Raw genomic sequence first — 19,633 nt, forward strand, 5'->3', positions numbered from 1 at the left:
TTTTGACTTACATAGTCAAAGACTGCGCGCGCGCACGTAGCGCCATCAGACGGCGCCCCCTAAAACCTCCTCCTCGCAATGTACGCCACTGCCCCAACAAATAGCGCGCGACGGCAGCGCCTCCCGCTCGTCTCGTTCGGGCGTAATGGGGCCGTGCGGGCACGCAAAAATCACGCGGCGAGCGGCGAACAACGCAGCGCACATTCAAGGCGTGTTCACCACGCGGCTTGCTGCCCGTTCGTTCGGCGCGGAAGCTATGCTGGCATTCGTGGCATCGGGTTTTTTTGTGAGGCCTGCTAGAGACTCCGAGCAATTTGTCCAACGGGCTAGGCGTCGCGCCGAACGGGCGATGGCGTTCGGCGGGCTCCCTGGCAGGCTGCGACACTCTGTCGCGTTCCACTCCTAAAGGCGAGGCTTAAGCGTCCTTTAACTTTTTGCCGCACTATTCGGAAAAATTCAAGGAGGCACTTAAGACAACTTACGGGAGATAATCGGAAAACATTTGGGCTTGCACTGTGGCGCCATCTGCTGAGCCAGCATTGTACTTTGCGTGAGGGATTTTCCGTGGATGCCGCATGATGGCGCTACAGCACGCCAAGCACGAAGTAAATTTGCTGGAAACGAACTCTTGTACTCCGTAAATTGCGGCATCTGCAACTTATACGCGCATGTACGCTTCTAGGACAACTCTGCATTCAGTAGGCACGCTTTCATTCTTTTGCTAACGTCGAACCACCGTGGCGCAGAACAATCGTCCCCGTCTCGCACCTGGTCGAGTCGCACGCCGCAGGCCCGTGTTCGATTCCTACCTAGACGGAAATTTTCTAATAGGTTTCTTCATTGACAGCTCGTGCCTTTGTGGATTATGGATTGGATTGTGGATTATAGTTTCGCTTCTTGCATTATGAATTACAATAAGGATTGGCTTGTTGGATGGCTATGAATTGATTGTGGAGTCGGTATGGATCGGGTATCTCGCAATGCCACGCTTTACACGCCTCACGGAGTGTGACGTTTTGATAGACGTCGCTCTGCACCCTCCCGCAAGTGCGCGGTTTTCGAATGACGCGAGAAATGGCAGAAATTTGTCTAGCCACAGCGGTGAGAGTAATTGCGTTTTCGAAATTCAAAACTCTGATATGACTATCACTAGTGGCTGGCTACAGATCTCTGATTGCAATTGGGTGTCTATCAGTGATAGTTAACTATTAGGATCTATTTATTCACTTCACTACATAACATGATTCACTTATTTTTTGACGGCCGCCAACACGGGTGTTACTATGCCGAAAAAAAGCTGCTTTTTACCTCAAAAGCCTTGTTTTAAAAACAGTTTAAACTTTATTGGGCATACTACTCAATGACGCAGAAAGGTTTAGAACGTTTAGAGGTTTAGAAACGCGTTTAGAAAGCGTTTGGAATTTTGGTTTCCCGGTGGCTCTGCTTCCTAGGAACCGATGTGGAGTTGCTAACGGACATAATTTTGCCTGCGTAATTTTCTGCTCTCTCAGTGTCTATTGCCTCAATGATTGTAGTGACAGGGTCAGTGGTGACAGAATCCAAGAAGGCGGCTGGAAGCAGTCCATAGCACGCATAACCCATCAGATGGCAGCCGCTCATCTTCAGATGCCATGTGAATTAGACACGCCATTGGAGTGCTTCCTGTCCCCAAAGGGTTCCTTGCCATGGCAACTAAGGGTAGTAAAGCGATGCTAATGCACAACATGATTTTGTTGCCTCTTCGTCTGAGAACGGCGTTCATTTGCATGCAAAGCAAGCAAAAGTCACACGTCAGCTAAAAATGTGGCTTTATTTAGCAATCTCAATCTCAATTTAGCACTGTTCTGGAGTTATGCATGGCTTGAACTAGTGACATAACACACTTGTGTTGGAACGGTGCTTGTAACATGTGTGCTCTTTCCGCAAGTTATGGCATTCTTCAACTGTAAAGGGAAATGGGACAAAAATGCGATGAAACATTACGGTGCGTGTAGCAAGTGCTATGCTCAGGCCGAGAAACCTACAAATGAAACCGAAAACAGCAGTCGTGAACAGCTAACCTGTGGAGAGAGCGCTGCTCTGCCGTATCTGTTCCCACGCGCTGAAATCGAGTCGTTTGTTGTCATACACACAGTGGTGTCGTTTTATGGCTTCGATGAACCTCTCCACCAAGCTATCCGACGCATGTGCAACGTTCGAGCCGCCGGCGCCACTCATGTTCGCACAGGCATCAGCCATTTTTCTCTGTGCGATGTATTGTGGGTCGACGCAGTCAGCTGTTCTGGCACGCGAATGGAGCAAGAGCTAGATCTGCGCCGGGTACTTTGGGGCGCGCTGGCAGCCGCCGGTTACGTTGGCGCTGCAGAGCGTCGGACGATAGGAGCAGTTGTTTTCGCAAACGTAAAGCAGCGTGGGCGAGCGCGTTACGTCGGACTATATTCACTTTTTAAGTTGTCAGTGAACGTCTAGACTATGTTCTCCTACTTACTGAGGAGCTGGTCTAGTCTCTGTTCGGTGCTACTCGCGTTTCTGTCCCTCGGACAACACGGGATGCTTGCCCGAAGTTTCTCAATTCAAACAATCTGAGCAAACTCCCTCGGCCAGTCCAAATTGTTCACCGCCCTCTTCTTCAGGTAGAGTTTGATCTGATAGTTTTGGTCGCGAACAAATACCATTTCAGCAGGCTTAATCGTGTTATGTTGACCTCTCCACGCACTACTTATGAATATGTGCATCAGTGCATGTAACCACAGAATATGTCATTTTAAAACGACAGCAAGCTATTAATATCTTATAAGAGACGGAAAATGGCCGCAGTTGGAAGTTGCCATGAAAGGACAAAGATGAAAAACGAACTGAACGCAAACAGTAGCGCTCCCAACAATTCCTAGCGGAAGAACACTGTGTTTTTGCCTCCAAATATACTCAGAAATACTTAATTGATCATTTTTATCGGTGATATTTTAATTTTTACGAAAAATAAAATATATCTTTTTCTGCCCTAATCTATCTCGGACAAACTGGATGGTGCTGAAATGTACTATGGGGGACAAAATTCTTCAGGACGCGCGCCAAGTGATTTTGGCTAATAGCGGTCATCTTAGTTAGCGAGCACCTGCTATCCATGCCTGCTATCACTATCACACATGACAGCATGCGAGTCCCACTTTCACCTCGACAAGTATGATCTGCAGGCAGCGGCTAATCATAGAGCTATCAGCTTCTGTTCCCGATGACGCGTCCTGACGACATTAGTCCCCGACAGTACGCTTGCATGAGCGCAACTTATCTTTCGGAAGGACGTCTTAAAATTTAGGAAAGCCTGTATTGAAGGCCGTGGGTGGGATTCTTTTATTGGTCAAACCACAAATTCCCTTTGCCATCCTAATAAACTGACTAGAACGGTGTCAGAGGTTTCTCTTATCTATAAGAACGTGTTCGCGGGCTGTCAGTTGTTCTGCGTGAAAGCCAGTTGTCATATCTAGCCACGCCTCATTTCTTTCTTCTGTGTCAATGTTGTTTTGTGCACACATTTTTTTAGTATGTTCTGAAACTTGGATCAGTTAGTTTTGTCACCATATTGAGTGTTTTACAAATAATGAACGCTACTCTGCGAGTCACCACTTGTTGTGTCTGTCCTTTGTGCGTCCGTCGTATTTCTGCGCAGTATGTTTGCAAGATGCTGTACCAACTAGGTCGCATGGTAGTTTTTTCTTCCGAGTCAAGCGAAAAGGGGAGGAGCAGCACACGGTCGACGGGGCATCGCGCTAGCTTGACGCCGAGCTTGCAGTGTGAAGACGGTGGTGGATTGGAAAAGCTGTGAACAGCATAGGCACCAGCGTTATGATCGTCGATGGTCATGCTTACAGGTCCCTACGTCATACCGATGACTTACCTTTAGACAGAAGGCGTGAATGGATTTACATAGGCACGTTACTGGCGCTTGTGTACGATGTATGAACTTTGCGGTGTGGAGATAAGAGCAGTGACAGCGGTGACATCCTGATACGGATACAATTAGCGGTCTAAAGCATCGTCGGCATCAGGGGTAACTGCGTGCTAGCGCTCTCTGTACCGAGCTTTAGCTAACTTTAACTATCTGAGCACGGGTAGCGTAAGCATTGCATTTTTTTTCTTTTGAGGCATGTGTTCCGGCTACCTTTTCTCCTTTGCAGTCGTGCCGTGGGGAAGGCTTGAAGCAATGCCCCTTCTCTCCTGACCACGAGGTGGAGCCGTACATGCTGATGCACCATATTTACACGTGCCCTCTGAACAAAGCCATCAATTACACCGAGCCACGTACGTCGACCAGCTGGTCATTTTGTGTCATTCTTGGGGTTATCCGGAGCTGATGCTTAAAAAAGAGGCTTGAATTCCAGCGTACGAGAAGTGCATTATGACCAAATCGCCATACTGGAGCTTTGAAGCTTCACTCAGGCTGACTAAGTGCCGCTTTAAAAACGGTGCAGCTGAAACACGTAGAATTGCTGAATCTTTGTCATAAGCACACATTTATGTACAGCTCCAGGTGCCTGTATCGCGCATTCTTTTCTTTTCTTTGGGACTAAAGTCTTAAAACTTTTTTTCTGTTTGCCATGTGGTGTCATCGAATAAGGTGTGATAGGAATAATTTACAATGGCTTTCGGTTGCAAATGGTATGCCTGCTTTCATCTGGGAGTGCATCAGATTGGTTTCCACGTGCATGCTTTATCATCCGAACATCAATAACTGTTCCAAGTTTGACTTCCCATGTTTGAGGGAAGCGGCTGTTTTGAACTTAATGTCCCGAATTCTTGTTTACATTCTGGTGCTTCAACTAAGAAAATTGTGGTACCAGAGACCTGTCATTTACGGCAGTGGTCTGCTGCAATAAGCACGAAAAAGTGTGAAATCTGTTTAAGAGTGGGCGAGTAGTGTGAGGTTTGGCACTTCTCCTTTAAACCGTCGAATTACTGAACTACGCTACTATCAATTATCAAACAAACAATTCAGTGCGTTTTTACCTTACGCTAATAAGACTACTTGGTCTTTTGCATGATTTCACTAGAGTGCTGCAGAGGTCGACGAGACCCACTTCAGTGAAAAAAATCCATTTTGAAGAATATTTCAGCTGTTATCTTTTCTCATCAGTCAACTGACTCATAAGAGTTCATTAAGCAGTTTCTAATTGTAAGCCAAGTTGTCTTATACGTAGAAAAGACTCTGGTACAGATAGGTGCCGATGTTGAAATATTTTTTCGAAGGCATGGGTGCAACTGTGCACCGATTTGTGGTCGAATCGGCTTGAAGGTAATGTTCTTCATTTCTTAGAAACGCCCTGATTACAAGTCTTCCATCTGTATGCTTGATAGGCATGAATGCCGGTAAGCAAGATGCAGACAGTGGGCGAGTATCGTCAGTGGTGTAGGAATTGCAAGGTGGAGTAATTCGTAGAGTTCACGGAGAGAAATAATTTATCGATCTTCAAGACCTTCTTCCGGAAACAGAGCACAGGGAAAGTTCTTGAAGCGCCCCAATGGAGAGACTAAACATGAAGTAGACTTTATGCTATGCTTTCACCCTGGCATAATCCAGGATGTCGAGGTACTCGTAACGGGACGTTATGGCGACCACATAATGCGAAAGTTTCGAATCAGGCATGGACAGTATCGAAGATGCATACATCTACATGTTCATCGTCTTCGCGCGTATAGACATAATCAAGATACACGTATCTTCAATACTGTATTTCGATACCTTTTGTTTCTCGATATTAGGCACCTCTTGCCAAAAATGAAAGTATCGGCGTGTCGGTATCGAAAATACATTTTTAGTGCAACGTGTATTTTAATGACAGTCGATACTGGGGTCAAAAGGTCCAAGTGGGCGAGGACAGGTTAGTTAGCGAGGACAACAATGAGGCTGGAGAAAGCGTCCGATGAAATTGCTCACATCACTGGGCAAAAAGGGAGTGGGAACGCCAATTACAGCGCGAGCTAGCTTTGTGGGGATCGGGCTGAACGCTAGTAGTATCAGCCAGGTGGCCTAGAACTTTTAGTTTCTGGTGACAAAAACTGCATTTCTTTAAGTTAATCATAAGCCCAGCGCAGCGGAAGCACGCAAAAAGAGACGAAAATCCAGAAGGGGGCTTTCAAATCTTGGCGAGAAAAAAATGACGCCGTCCAAGTAGTAAATACAAGTTGTCCACTTAAAGGCGCAGAGAAAGAAGTCCATCATGAGTGAAAAGGTGAGGGAACGCTACAAAGCCCAAAAAGCATTCCTTTAAATTGATAGAGAGTGTCTGGGGTAACAAAAGTAGTATTCTGACTGTCCCTTTCGTTGACAGAGATTTGCCAGTAGCCGCTACGAAGGTCAGCGGAGGAAAAGTGGCGAGCTCTACGTAAACAATCCAGGGCATCATCAATTCGTGGAAGAGGAATGACAACTTTCTTGGTGACTTGTTAAGATGGCAATAGTGGGCACAAGCGCCAATTCTGAGCTGTGTTATTAACGATACCAAAGGGGTTTCTGGGGGCTATTGGAAGGTTCAGTAATGACGTTCGCCAGCACACGGAGAGCTCCACAAGGTGGAGCTCTCCGTGTATGATGCAGCTTTCAGAAAGAGATACACATTACTGCCTCCGTGTATAGGACTGGCATCGCCGGTGTAAATTCGGTGAGGCACAGCAGACGTTTCACACAGGTCGAGTTACAAAGTCGAAAATGGTACTGTAGGACATCAATAGGTGGTAAAGATGTTCAGCGTACTCGGAGCTCAGCTGTTGTGCTCTTATGCAGCTCTTGTGCAGATATAAGAGGGTGATCGGAGGTGGATAACGGACGAATGAGAGAAGGCGGAGCAGGTGTTTGAGCTAAAACGATTCAGGCGCCCAATGGCGACAAATAAGCGAGCGAAATGCCTTCGGCACGAACTTGGGACGTCCGGCTGAAGAAAGGACAGGAAGTCAAGCGCTGTTCTGGGTGACTCGAGGACGAAGTGCGGGAGAACGACGTTATGGTGCAAACAGCATCGGCAAGGGGCAATCGACGTAGTCGCCACCAGGAACAGGCGGAAAAGTATGCATAGAGAGGTAGACAGCTGCCAAGAGGCAGGTGAGCGAACTTCGTGGATCGAAGGCGGGTAGAGCTGGAGGGGGAGTTAGAGCATAGGGGCAAGTCCAGTCGAAGAAGGCCGCTTGAGCAGTCGATAAGGGCTCAGTGAGCTGTTAAGAAGTCCACCCTGAGGATCACGTCGTGAGCTCAGTGGTTAAGGACGGTGAGCAGAACCGGGATATAATGTCCGCCAACAGTGCAGGGGCAGTACTCATTCCAGTAACAGCAACAGTACTGCAATCGGCGAGGCGAAGTGTGGGTGAAGCGGCAGGGGTCGTTACTTCCTTAAGGTCGCGGCGAAAAGATTAGCTGCGTACGGATTTTTCGGCACCAGTATCAATGAGGGCATGGACAGGAGCATCATCCACAAGGACGTATAGGAGATGGCAAGGAAAAGTAGTCGCCAGCAGAAGATTTGCACTCCTGGGCATTAATGCTGCGTCACCTCCTGGAGCGGCATCTCCTGGTTTCCCGAGAAGCGGCCGGCGGCAGATGGGGAGGAGCTGCGGCGAGGAAGAGGGGAACGAGAACGGCGGGTTTGCGGGAAAAGTGAGAAGCTCGGCCCAGGAGCAGGTGAAGCGGTCTCGGAGCTGGGTGGCTGACAGCCAGGCAAGAAACGGCGGCGTCCGTAGTCGGCACGACAATCACCGTAAGAGAAGGGCGTGGAGGCGTGCAGCAATAGCTGCCGCAGTGATCAGGGGTGTGACCAACCCGTAAGCACGCGAAACAGATTGGCCGATCGTCAGGGGCATGCCATCCAACAGGATTGCGCGGTACCGGGAGTCTTTCGTGAAGGCATTTGCAGGCGTAGCGGCAGCGGCCACAGAAGGAACGGGTCTTGATACAGGTTGTCCAGTGTGCGGCTAGAGGACATGCTCATGTTTGCAACCTCCTGGCGAATAACGGCCTGAATGAGGGATACAGTAGCCAGCGTGTTGTCCGGCGAAGGCGGTGTGGAGGCAATGGGAGTGAGGGCCTTTATTTCACGGCGCACGACCCGAGTCAAGTTTTCAGAGTTCGAAGGTGCCGCAAGGTCGATAGATCCTCACGCGAAGAGCTGGCAGCTGGTTTGGTAGATAGTCAAAATGGTGCTAAATTTTACGGTGTTTGCCTGCTCAAGGCATCGGCACACCTGTAGAATGGAATAATCTGTGGAGCAGTCTTTATACAGGAGAAGCATGAAGGCGTCGTCAGAAACGCATTTTGCATGTGTCCCACCTTATCTGCCTTCGAATGTTCCTTATCAGCTTTCTGCGCAAGAGCAGGACTTCCTAAATACAGGAAATGCAGGATTCGATAGAAGATTGGACACCAGCAACAAATTCCTCATTAGCGGTGAGCTAATGAGGGTCCCAAATAAGTCTCCGAGAGGCTTCCCAAATAAGTCTCAGAGCTTCTGTTTGCATACATTCCACGATTAAAGATCGTCCTTGGTTTCGAACTATATGCTTGCGGTTCCGGCAAGGTAAATTATAATGTTCGCAAGCATGAGCGTACTGTCCCACCTCTTGTGCTTGCTGAAACGGTCATGAAGCCAGAGGTCCTCGATATCCACGTCGTCAGTGCCGCAGAAGGTGCCCGGATCACGGGGGTCGGCCAGGACGACAGTCGGTGCTGTTGGCATGGACGGAGCCGTTTGGTAGTCGTCGCCACCGTACCAAGGCGACGGCCATTGCGTAGATTAAGCTTGTGGGTGCGCGCGCGGTGGTTGATGGCGTCACCGAGCACCTCCTCTAAATGTTACGGGCAGGTATACTAACAGCTGTGCAGCGCTGACAGGTACTCTACGACCTGAGGCTCAGAAACGCTTACACGCACTCTCTCAGGGATGTCGTCTTCAAGAGCCCCGAAGGTGTCTTTGTTCTCGGCTGATACAAAAATGTTAAGCTTGTGCGCACTCCGTGACAGAAAGATCAAAGAGACAGGCTGACTGTTATGGTAGAAATGATACTCTTCCACAGTGTATTTCAAGTTGTGGTAGTTGCTAACAGAAACGGAACACTTTTGTTATGCTGTGTAACTTACAGAACATTTGTTGATTACACCGCAAGCACGACAACGATCACACACTCATCCACACGTGGTTGATTGGCGCCATCCTTGCCGGCGGCGTCAATTGGATCTGCTGAAGCATTCCTTTCATTAACAGGACTGCAACACTACAACTTGCTGTAGTTTTCATGATACTGTAGTGAAACTTGAGTTTCTTAACTATGCCTCGAGCATCCTCGAGTCGACGTGGCTATGCTTCATCTTTGTCGGCTGATAACAATTTGGGGGGCATTTAAGATCCGCCTGTAGAGTATGACGTCATAGTGTAAACGGGTCCCTTTGACAGCCTGGGGACCTCTTTGCTTATCACTTGGCAGACACGGACACGTTTCTTTATTTTGCTTCATTTTTTGTATTATGCTTACATTATAGTGTTTATTGCTCACAAGACTTCTCTTTAACCAAGTCTAGCGAACGATGAAAAATCCATGACGTAATGAAGGACACAGACTGGGATAATGAAAGTCGATTGTTGTTTCGGTATCTAGCCCCACTAAAAAATCCGATCGTTCATCACTAGCTAAGAGTGCCGCACTTTTGTAACGAATCACCTGAGTTGTACAGTATTTTATTCCCACTTCTTTCGACGCGTTAAGGAAAAAATGGTTCTTCGGTGATTAAGGACCAAGGGGCTACGGTTCGAGTACCGGCTCGACAGTTTTTCTTTTTAGCCCATTTCTGTTTCTTTCTTCAGATGCACTATATAATGGTGGTGAATGACGGCACGACCAGTGAGGAATCCTGTAGTGACGCCATCACTGTTGTACTGTGTGATTGTTACCGGGGTTCTTTACTAGAGCAATTTAATGCGCTTGTGACGCCCCCACGTTCTCCACCAGTCAAGAATTTACTCTAAACGTACATGAACTGAACGGGACCCTTAACGTTATGGCGGTAAAAGCCACCTTCATAAAATAAAGCATGGAAACGTGCTCGTGCGCTGCTGTGTACCTAGGCTTTTTTCATTTGCTTCGCTTAAAGCACGGCTGCATGGCGGGGCTCTTTTAGGAAAAACGGTTTTAGCGAAAGAACTTAGTACCATGAAGTAAAAAAACGTATAAACTAGGGAGATTAGCAAGGTAGGCTTTTCTAATAACAACTTTTACTTTTATCCTTTACCTTTGTACTTTTCGTTCTAGCCTTAAACAAAGAATGTTAACCCTCAAACGTCTGTTGAACACAGTTAAAGGGAAATAACTGTCCAGCTTCGCCAAACCCATGGAGCTTTCATCTTTTAGCACAGGGCAAAAGTAGAGGGAACCGTTAAATATGCGGTATGAAACGAAGAGCATTAGAAATATTTTAGGTTATTGGTGTGTAATAAAACGCTCAGTGACCGATCAGCATGAAGAACGTTAGCCTTAACAAGTTTTGCTGTGCACCTTATGGCAGTGATTGTTTCAATGCACCATGGCTTCATTTGCAATGCTCAAGTGGTGACGCAGTCACATGCTCTGACAGTGGAGCTAAAAAAAAACTGGAGAAATCTTCCCGGCCAGATTCTTTTGCACCCTTTCAAGTGCTCCATACAATGCTCCATGTCGGATACAATAAGAATTCATGAATTTAGCAGATAATAGTGCCAGATTTAAAATAGCTATTTCAGTGCTGCATCGGTGTATTGACGATGCAGTATCGAACATCTGTATTGGAAATCAATTTTCATTCGGTATCTTGTATCGGTATCTGATATACAAGTTTTGAGGGTATCTGTATAGAAGATCTAATTTCAGGTATCGCGCCCATACGTGGCGTTAGCTTTGCTGCTTTTATCTAGTTGCTGTCCTGGTGCAAAGTACCTTTGGACAACGACGAAAATAGCGTTCCTCAGTAGGCGCAAAAATCAAGAAAACGACTGCTAGTCTGCCCTCTTAGGGCCGTTTCACATGCATGCGATTCTCGCCTGCGACGCTGCGAATTCTGCCGGTCTGCGACTGGGGAGGGCCGTCGGTCTAGCCGCAGACGGCCTGCGACCAAGTTCCGTCCGGTTGGAATTCAGTCGCAGCGTCGGTGTGTTCGCTCTGCGACTGACCAATGGGGAGCGCCGAGACGGCTTGCGACGTGGGGTCACGCGGGAGCTGTTGCCGCGGCCACGCGGGTCTCGAGGCGAGCGCGTCGAGACCGGCCGCGACAACAGCTCCCACGTGACGTCACGTCAAGCGCCGTCTCGGCGCGGGGTCACGTGGCAGCTGTTCCCGCGGCGTAAGCAAAACTGTTTATTCTAATGAAAACATACCAAATATTGCCTTCCATCTAAAAACACGCTGGTCATAACGTCAGCAACACATTCCGTGCAGCGTTTCTGTCGCGTTTAATCGTGGGTTGCCCATGCGAACATCAAACAACCTTGCGTGTCTCTTCGACCGTATTCGCTGGGTACGCGTTGCATGTGAAAGCACTGTGCGAAAATCGCACTGCGGCGTCACCGACTAGGCCGACTATTTTCGTTCTAGTCGCAGCATGTGAAACGGCCCTTAGTCTAATTCCGCCCATAGCGCGCGGCCGTTGACGCGGGATTCAAGGACAAATTTAAGACGCCTCTGAGCAGTTCATGTGGGCGGTGCGTAGCCTAAGCGGTCTTTTTTTTTTTTCGGCAGTGAAATGTCTGCGCGGCCGATAGTCCAAGCGGGCACTTAATTAAGCGTGACATTTTTATGCGGTATAAAACGTAAAAAAAGGGAACAAAGTTCACGATTGGTAGCGAGGAGCTGGAACTGGTAAGAGGTATATTGACTGCAGGTCGGGACAACGGCAGCGAAATAACTACAAGGGTAAGAATTGGGTGGAATGCATTTCGCATGTTCGCTCAGATCATGAATGTCAGTTTACCAGTATCCTCAAGATAAAGTGTATAACAGCTGTAGCATACCGGTAATGGCCTATAGTGCAGAAGTGTGGAGGCTAACGAAAAGGATTCGTCTAAATTGAGGTGAACGCGGCGCGCTATCGAAATGAATAGGCGTACGGTTAAGAATTTCGGTACAGATAAGCTTGTTCATTGGAAAAGAAAATTAATCCAGATTATTCCACTCAACACAGCGCCCGTCCTATGTTAAGTATTTTCTCGTGTCCATGTGCAGTCACGCTGGAATAACCCTTTTTTGCAATTAACCAGCTAGCCCAGACCAAAACAGTGCAAATTTGCTCAGTGTTTTCTCGTGTCCTTGTTCTGTCGCACAGGATTACTCTTTTGTTACAATCAACTGCACTAAATTAGACCAGATAGTGCCAGTCCTCTGTTGAGCGTTTTTCGAGTTCTTCTGCGCCGCTAGATTAATTGTTTGGAACGATAAGCGAAATGAAGTGGGCAGACTGGATCACTGAACAAAGAAGAATTGGGCTTAGGAAGGGCATGTAATACGAAGGCAAGGAATCGATGGTCATTAAGGGAACAGAATGAAAAGCAAGAGAAGCCAAGTGTAACAAGGGTGGCAGAAAGGTGGGCGCTAGAGGTTAAGAAGTTTTCGGGGATATAGTGGCTGCAGCTGGCACAGGACAGTGTGATTTGTAGAGATACGGAGGAGGCCTTTGTCATGTGCTGGGCGTAGTGAGGCTGATGGTGATGACTGAGAGACATGCACAGAACTCGTGCTTTAAAAAATGTTTAAGAGGCTCTGTGTGGTTTTTCTGCCCCAAACGGCCGGCGGCCCTCCTCCGCCACCTTTCGCTGCTACTCCTGAGCAGCGGTATTGCGTCTAATTAACTGTTTCAAAGAACTCATTTGAAATGTTCGGTATATCTTATGCAAATAAAATTCAGCCTCCTGCTTCGTGTACTAACGGTTTTTGATGAGTAGTTTTGAAAATAAAGGCCATGTGAGGTCTATTTTAAAGAGCGCGGCTTCCATGCATCCAGGCCTCCTCCGCGTTTCTTCTAGCTATCTCTTGATCTCAATGAAAAGACATGGAATGCTCTTCAGAATGATACATAGTCGCACTAGCGGTTAGTGCGATTACAAACATGTACCGTCTTTGCCAAAAATAACCAAGCAAGCGGATTCGCTTTTCCGCCCTATAGTAGACCTCCCAAATCACTGCTGACAACCAAAATGTCTCTAAAGGTAGGGACAAGGATTCTCCTTACCTCAGATTTAGAGCTTAAGGGGTGCTGCAAGTGCCTCACTACACGCGTCAGCAACAAACAACTTTTCTTGGTTACTTTCGGTGAAAATGGAACATAATGATGATCAAGTGCAGACAAAGTTGATAGTATTGCTCGAAAGAGTGCACGCTCTGCCGCTGGTGAAGTGTGTCCGCCTCACACATTGGATATCTACTCTGCGCAGCCTCCGATGCAGATGTGCCAGTGATGAAGCGGATCGTGACATATGACGGCAGCAAGGATATAGTGACCACAGAGAACTGGGAGAGCGGTACGTACTTTTCCTCGATTGCTGGCAATGTGGCTACCGCTTGGAGGAGAGAGTGTTAGCGCTATGACCTATTAACAGGGGTCAGCACACCTGAGTTCCTGCAGTGGGGTAGTCGACGCGTAGCGTGGGCTAGATCGCTACTTATTTTGCCTCTTTTCAGAAGAGAAGCAGTGCTGTATAGGCACTTGGGCCCTAAAAGACACTCACTACTTCTAACAGGCACTCTGTGTTTAGAGCGCACAAAGAGAATGAAGCGTTTGAAAGGCGGGTTGCGTTTGCGGTCAGTTTCTTTTGTATGCATATTGCACCCATCCCTTCATACTGTTAATGATGTCTCATAAAATCACAAAGAAACTGAAGCATCCATAACAATTTCTCGGCAACATGTTCTTAGTGGCGTATTTTGATAATATCATCATTGTCTAAACTGAATACGTGCCAGTGGTGCGCAGCGGAAGGGTTCATGTATGGTTACCTTTCCTACATTTATTATGCTGTAATGTGTGTCATGTTCCCTTCATTTATATGCGTATCAGTGATATTTTGAAGTTCCACATTCAAAATTACCTCGTAGCCTAACAAGATCTCTTCTTACCCTTCTTTCTCTTTTAAGGTGTTCCTCGTGAAGTAGCATTGGTTGCTATCGTACGTCTTGTCTTCGCATGCAGAGGCCAGCGAGCCAGAACTGCAGTTTCCTGGCACCTCCAACATGCAGTCTGCGACTCGATCGAGGCATCCAGAGGCTTCGCTGTACCACAATGGGTAAGAGCTGTTTTCTTTTGCCTTGGCAGCAACACCCTGTTTTCAAGCTGGATCCGTGATGCCGACAGCGCTCATTTTGTTGAACTTCAACAGGGGTGGCTTGCACAAGGCAAATAAGAACGTCTTATTTCCAGTCTAATCTTAAACCAGGTCTAAGACCTCTCTCGATTTTGGAGAAAAGAAAATCCGCATAGATGGTTCACTTTGTCGGTGAGTGCCTCAAGTGCGCACGAACGCCGACTAAAACATTGAGTTACCGGACTTTCAGTCGGAGCTCGTGGTGCATTTGAGGTGTCCACTGACAAAATGAAACAGCTATGCGCCTTTCCTTTCTTCAAAACCGAGAGAGCTTTTAGACCACGAATAAGATTAGACTGGAAATAAGCCGGTGTTATTTGTTTCGTGCAAGCCGGCCCTGGAAGGTATTCGCAGCGTTGGGATAACTTGAACAGGTTTTTGCGATCAGCTAACATTGGGGTGAGGTGCACTGACCTGAACGGAACTCTTCTCCTAGCGGCGGGGCAAAGTTTACTGCTCAGTGTGGTCCGCCCTGAAAACTTTCTTGTATATGTTCCTTGTGGGACACAGGCAACGTTTCTACGAGCACTGTTGCTCTCCGGTCGCAGCCAAGCCACTCTGGCTCGACAGTTCTCACAGCTGCACATTTGCAGGCGGCTTCCTTGAGACAAGAACTTCTGTTCCTTAATTTGGAACCCACTTTCTTACATATATTAGATGTTACCCATCTTACACCTCACTATTCCTACCTGAGTCAACATGCTTGTCATAAACACAGCATCGATATCAGTTTCGGTCCAATGTAAAATCCACGCTGCTCGCCACTTCGTGAAACAACTGCTAAATGGCTCTTTTTTGTGGTCAGTGGTTGCTGTCTATAACCTTGCAGAAAAGAGCTTACACAAAGTACCTAACTTGAAGCGAAACTGTTTGCCAATAATTTAGTGATTTGGGGAATGTTACATGAATATCCACCCTAGAAACGCTGATAGGTAATAGTGTCATGAATCGCATGTTGGAAAGCGCAAATAGCCGAAATCGAATGTGACCTAGAGGTTTGAAATGATCTCAAATATCTGACACTTTTAGACGGTAGTCCCGAGAAGGCTTCGCATAGTCAAAGCTGGAAAGCAAGGCAGGCATCTCACTCCTTCTTCCTTCATCTCATGAAGCGGCAGGCGCAAGTGTTCAACCCGCTCCGGGCTCTGAGCTGAGTGGCGTTGAAGTGGTTAAAGCAACTGTAATCCTCGCTCTAGTTCTCATCCTTGCTCTTACTGTCCTCGCTAATAGCACTATATTTCCAAAACAGGTTTTGCACACTCTCTTTTCAGTGCTGTGCTTGAAGCCTTGAAACTGGCCTTTTCTCTCTTAAACTCGTCTCCGAGCTCCTTCAAGTTGTTTACCGCTAACGTGGGCGCGCCATCGCATCTCGCTCCTTCTGGAGCGCCTTACTTTCCGTGACTAGCCGAAATAATCGACAGCCTTGGAGCTGCACTTGACTTGCCTATACTCTGCGGCCTGACAAGCGAGTTTCGCGGAGGCACTTTCATCTCACTTTTGACCAAATGTTTAGGGGAATCCCCCAAGGTGGAGTAAATTTGTAATAAGGGAGCAATTACTCATTGGCATCCACCCGAGCGCAGCCATACGGCTACAATTACTCCCTTATTACTCCCTTATTACAAATTTACTCCACCTTGGGGGATTCAAGTAAAACTCTAGTTTGGGCGAGTTGGTTCATGATGAAATAAAAACTGGTATGGCGCAAGAAACGGGGACACAGATGGCGTCAGTCCTGTGTTTGTGTGCCTTCTGTGTCCCCGTTTCTTGTGCCATACCAGTTTTTATTTGGGGGATTCCCCTAAACATTTGGTCAACACTGTTCCCACTTCGAGTTACTGATCAATTCGCTCTCGCCCTACCATAAGGTTGCCGTCCCAGTTAGCGCAGTGGGTAGAGCGACTGCTCCGGTGAAGCGGTGGTCCCGGGTTCGAACCCCGGACCGGGAAGAATTTTTCTTTAACTGCGAGGTTTCTGGGAAAGCTGTATAGCTTTCTTTTGTAGCCGTATGGCTGCGCTTGGGTGGATGCCAATGAGTAATTACTCCCTTATCATAACACTTTTGTCGCGTGAGAACTCCAGCTGTGCTGCTTGTATTCTAAAGTGTACACTCTTCTCTCTTTCAATCTGCTCCATGTGGGAGCTGTGGTGTCTTCCCAGACGCGGCCTAGTTTGAGCAAGAAGCGCTCTTGTTTGCTTTGGAAGAACGTGCTGAGTGTCCCAGATGCGGAAAAGCCGCTTGTACTCAGACGGCAGCGTAGTTATGTCAAGTTGAAGCAGTGGTTTGTCTTTGCCGAAAAATTTTATTCCTGTCACTGAGGCCTGACATCGCGAGCATGCAGTCATCGCTGTGCCAGTGGTGGTTGTGTAATTGCTCGCGAAGTACAGTAGTGAACAATAACGTGCAGCAACTTGCGGTCATTTTGAGCTGACATATTCTGCGGTTCCATATATTACTGGACATTTTTACTAACCGCAGGCTTAGTGTGAGGTTAGCATTACGTCATCTAGACTGTTGAAATGGCAATGATCCGCGGCCACAACTTTGCTATGGAACGCCATCAGCTCTCGCTGAACCTAAGAGTAGGGCATTCCATTCTTCTCAGGTTTTCTTGCAGTATAGGTTTAGAGGAGGTTTGATTTTGCGATCGTCGCAGGAGACACTCCAGAACGACCAACGAAGCTGTCGAGAAAAACATGTTTCGCGCGAGGCTTACGTTATTCGGTTCCATGAACTGAGACGTCCTGTTTCAATGTGCTGAACTAAACAATAGGAGATCCGCTCGAACCCCGCACATCTTTGAAAATAATAGGTTTCAGGGTGATGGAGGTGAAGGAGCACCTGGCTTTGATAGATTAATAAAAAGAGTGATTTCTTTAGACGAACGAAGTGACTGTTGCATAGAAATGATAGGAATCATCGTATATGTTGCCTGAAACTCCACTTCTATGAATATCATTTTTAAAATTCGCACTTTAAACCACACACAAGAGAACCTAACGGCAAGGAGCTGATCCTTTACTCGTGGAGTTTGTCTCCTTCACTGAATTCAAGGTGCCATGAGCGAAAAGGTTGATCAGGCATTCTTGAAAATGTTTCCTTCCATAAGCTGGCGAGAATCTGCGATTTGGATATGTGTTTCAACAGAATTACGACACGAAGTACTCCGCTACGCTTAAAAATTGGATGAGGAAATGAACGGGGAAATTTATGCCGTGCCCAAGCTGGTCTACTTGCTTATTTAAGTTCAATTTCTTTGGAAAACAATTTAACATCGTTCGAAGGATAAAAAAAGCCATGGGCGCCTAGCAGAATGTCGAGAAACTGCTTTAAAAGTCGGCGAACATGAACTACACGCTCACTGACAGATTTCCTGGACGCCGTGATTCTGCGGTGTCAAGCATTGATCGATGGAAACGGGTTGTGCGCGAAAAACTGGCGCATGGAGGTATTGTTAAAAGGCATTATGTAAATTGTTGCTGAATTTAGTATTAAAAACATAATAGCTGCCACCTTCACGCAGCGTAGAAAGCAGCCCTTCGATAAACTGGATGAGGGAACAAATTGTCTTTAATATGATGATGAACACTGGTTGTGGCTGTTTAAAAAGTTCAGTTTTGTCGTCTCACCAACCCCATGTGCACATTTTAGTCCGCAAACGAAAAGTTAAGTTTAAGAAAGTGATATATCTATTTGTTGACCACTGTAAATACTGGTCTCTTGAGGAATACCATTTCTGTGTCAAAAGCGTAAGCAGTTGCCCGATGTCGGAAGCACATAATACGGCAGGCTAACAAGGCTTCCGCAATCTGCCGTTACTCGCACAAGGTCTCGAAGACTTCCTTCGGCACTTGCCCAGAGAGAATATTTGCATATCACTTGTTGCGGTGCAGCTTTGGTTGAGGGTGTAGGTATGGTTGCACGTGGTTTCACTCAGCAAACACCATTCATTACGGTGGGAGTCTTTCGGTCCTTGACGTTTAAATGTGCACTTGAAACATCTGCCGGATTTCGCCAGCCAGCGTTTCTTTTTAAGCACGTCGACGTCAGAGGGGTAGCTTTCTGTGGCGTGCCTAGGTGACCGGCAGATGAAACACTCATGCCTTGTTTGGACGCATTGCTGCGCAAAACAACGCGAGGAGCCTCGAGCTGCAGGGTTTACTTCTATACTTTAATGAGACGTCTTAGAAGCGTGACATTTTGGATGAGTTGGCTATTCTTACTAGAAATGTTGTACTGGATACGCTGCTTAGGGGCACTTATGCATTTCGGGCTGGCGCCTCGTGCTGCGTCTGTGCTGCTCTGGACGAGGTACCATTAAGCTTCGGCACTGACGTGCATCGGCATCTCAGAAGAGCCAATCTTTTTACCCTATCCTGATCATCGACATAAAGGTAGCTGTACTTATCATTAGCAGCTTTCTTTAAACTTTAAAATTAAAACGTAAGCGCCACGCCGAAAGTAACTAGTATTTTTTAAGAAAAAACATGACTCATTTCATTTATCCCAAGAAACTAATTCATTTTTGCAATTCCAGTGATAATCTGATTTTAATTGCCCGTCACACATTATTGCGCTCAATCCTATCAAATAAAATCATGTTTATTTCGGTCACCAATTTTGTTAATGGTCTTCTTGTACTCATGGCCGTTCGTCTGTATTTTGTGCGACAATAATTTTGTTGATTTTCGTTTTGCTATTAGGCAACTTATGTCATGTTTGATAAAAAAATAGAAGAAATGACATATAAAATAAAATATTTCAAGGGTGCCGCAGCAATCTATCAGACTAGGAAACCTCTTGGCATCCGCGGTAGATTTACAGAAGCTAAACTACAAATAAATCCTACCGTGCCGGCTGCCTCATTGTGGTAGCATTGGAACACTATTTCGAAACGGAGTTCGTAGTACCAATGAACATGATTGGTAGCGAAAGATCCCAGGTACTCTTGAATATTTTTCTCCTCCACCCAAATACATATCCTGGAACTAACATCCAAGCGCACACCAGGTGCTGGCCCACACTCACGGCGCTGCCACATGGACACTATAGATCCTTTTTCCCTCATTTTTGAGAGCTTCTCGTAGGGAAAAGTCGAAACAAACCAGCGAAGAAAAGGTCAATTTAGAATATTCTCCTATCTTCATAAACTTTTGAAATGGCTTAATTTAGGCTTCTCTTATTTAAATAAGGTCATGGAGAAAGATTGCAAGTTGCAGGTTCGAATAAAATAATTGATTTCTGCGTTTCCTCACTAGCCAGCCAGCTGATGTTT

At 46.8% G+C, this 19,633-nt stretch overlaps 1 protein-coding gene across 1 annotated transcript in view; it reads left to right on the forward strand.

Annotated features, from left to right (window-relative positions):
* The window catches only part of LOC149356185 (uncharacterized), a 92,235-nt gene that overhangs the window by 6,095 nt on the left and 66,507 nt on the right, over positions 1-19,633 (forward strand). Inside the window, exons 2-4 of the mRNA XM_089576275.1 lie at positions 4,176-4,299; positions 13,431-13,570; positions 14,170-14,279. Of these exons, the coding sequence (XP_089432401.1) occupies positions 4,176-4,299; positions 13,431-13,570; positions 14,170-14,279 (374 nt within the window). The remainder of the gene's footprint in view (positions 1-4,175; positions 4,300-13,430; positions 13,571-14,169; positions 14,280-19,633) is intronic.

This window comes from Amblyomma mixtum, chromosome 3, assembly GCF_055824585.1.
Source record: "Amblyomma mixtum isolate Tamu chromosome 3, ASM5582458v1, whole genome shotgun sequence".
NCBI classification, from domain to species: domain Eukaryota; kingdom Metazoa; phylum Arthropoda; class Arachnida; order Ixodida; family Ixodidae; genus Amblyomma; species Amblyomma mixtum.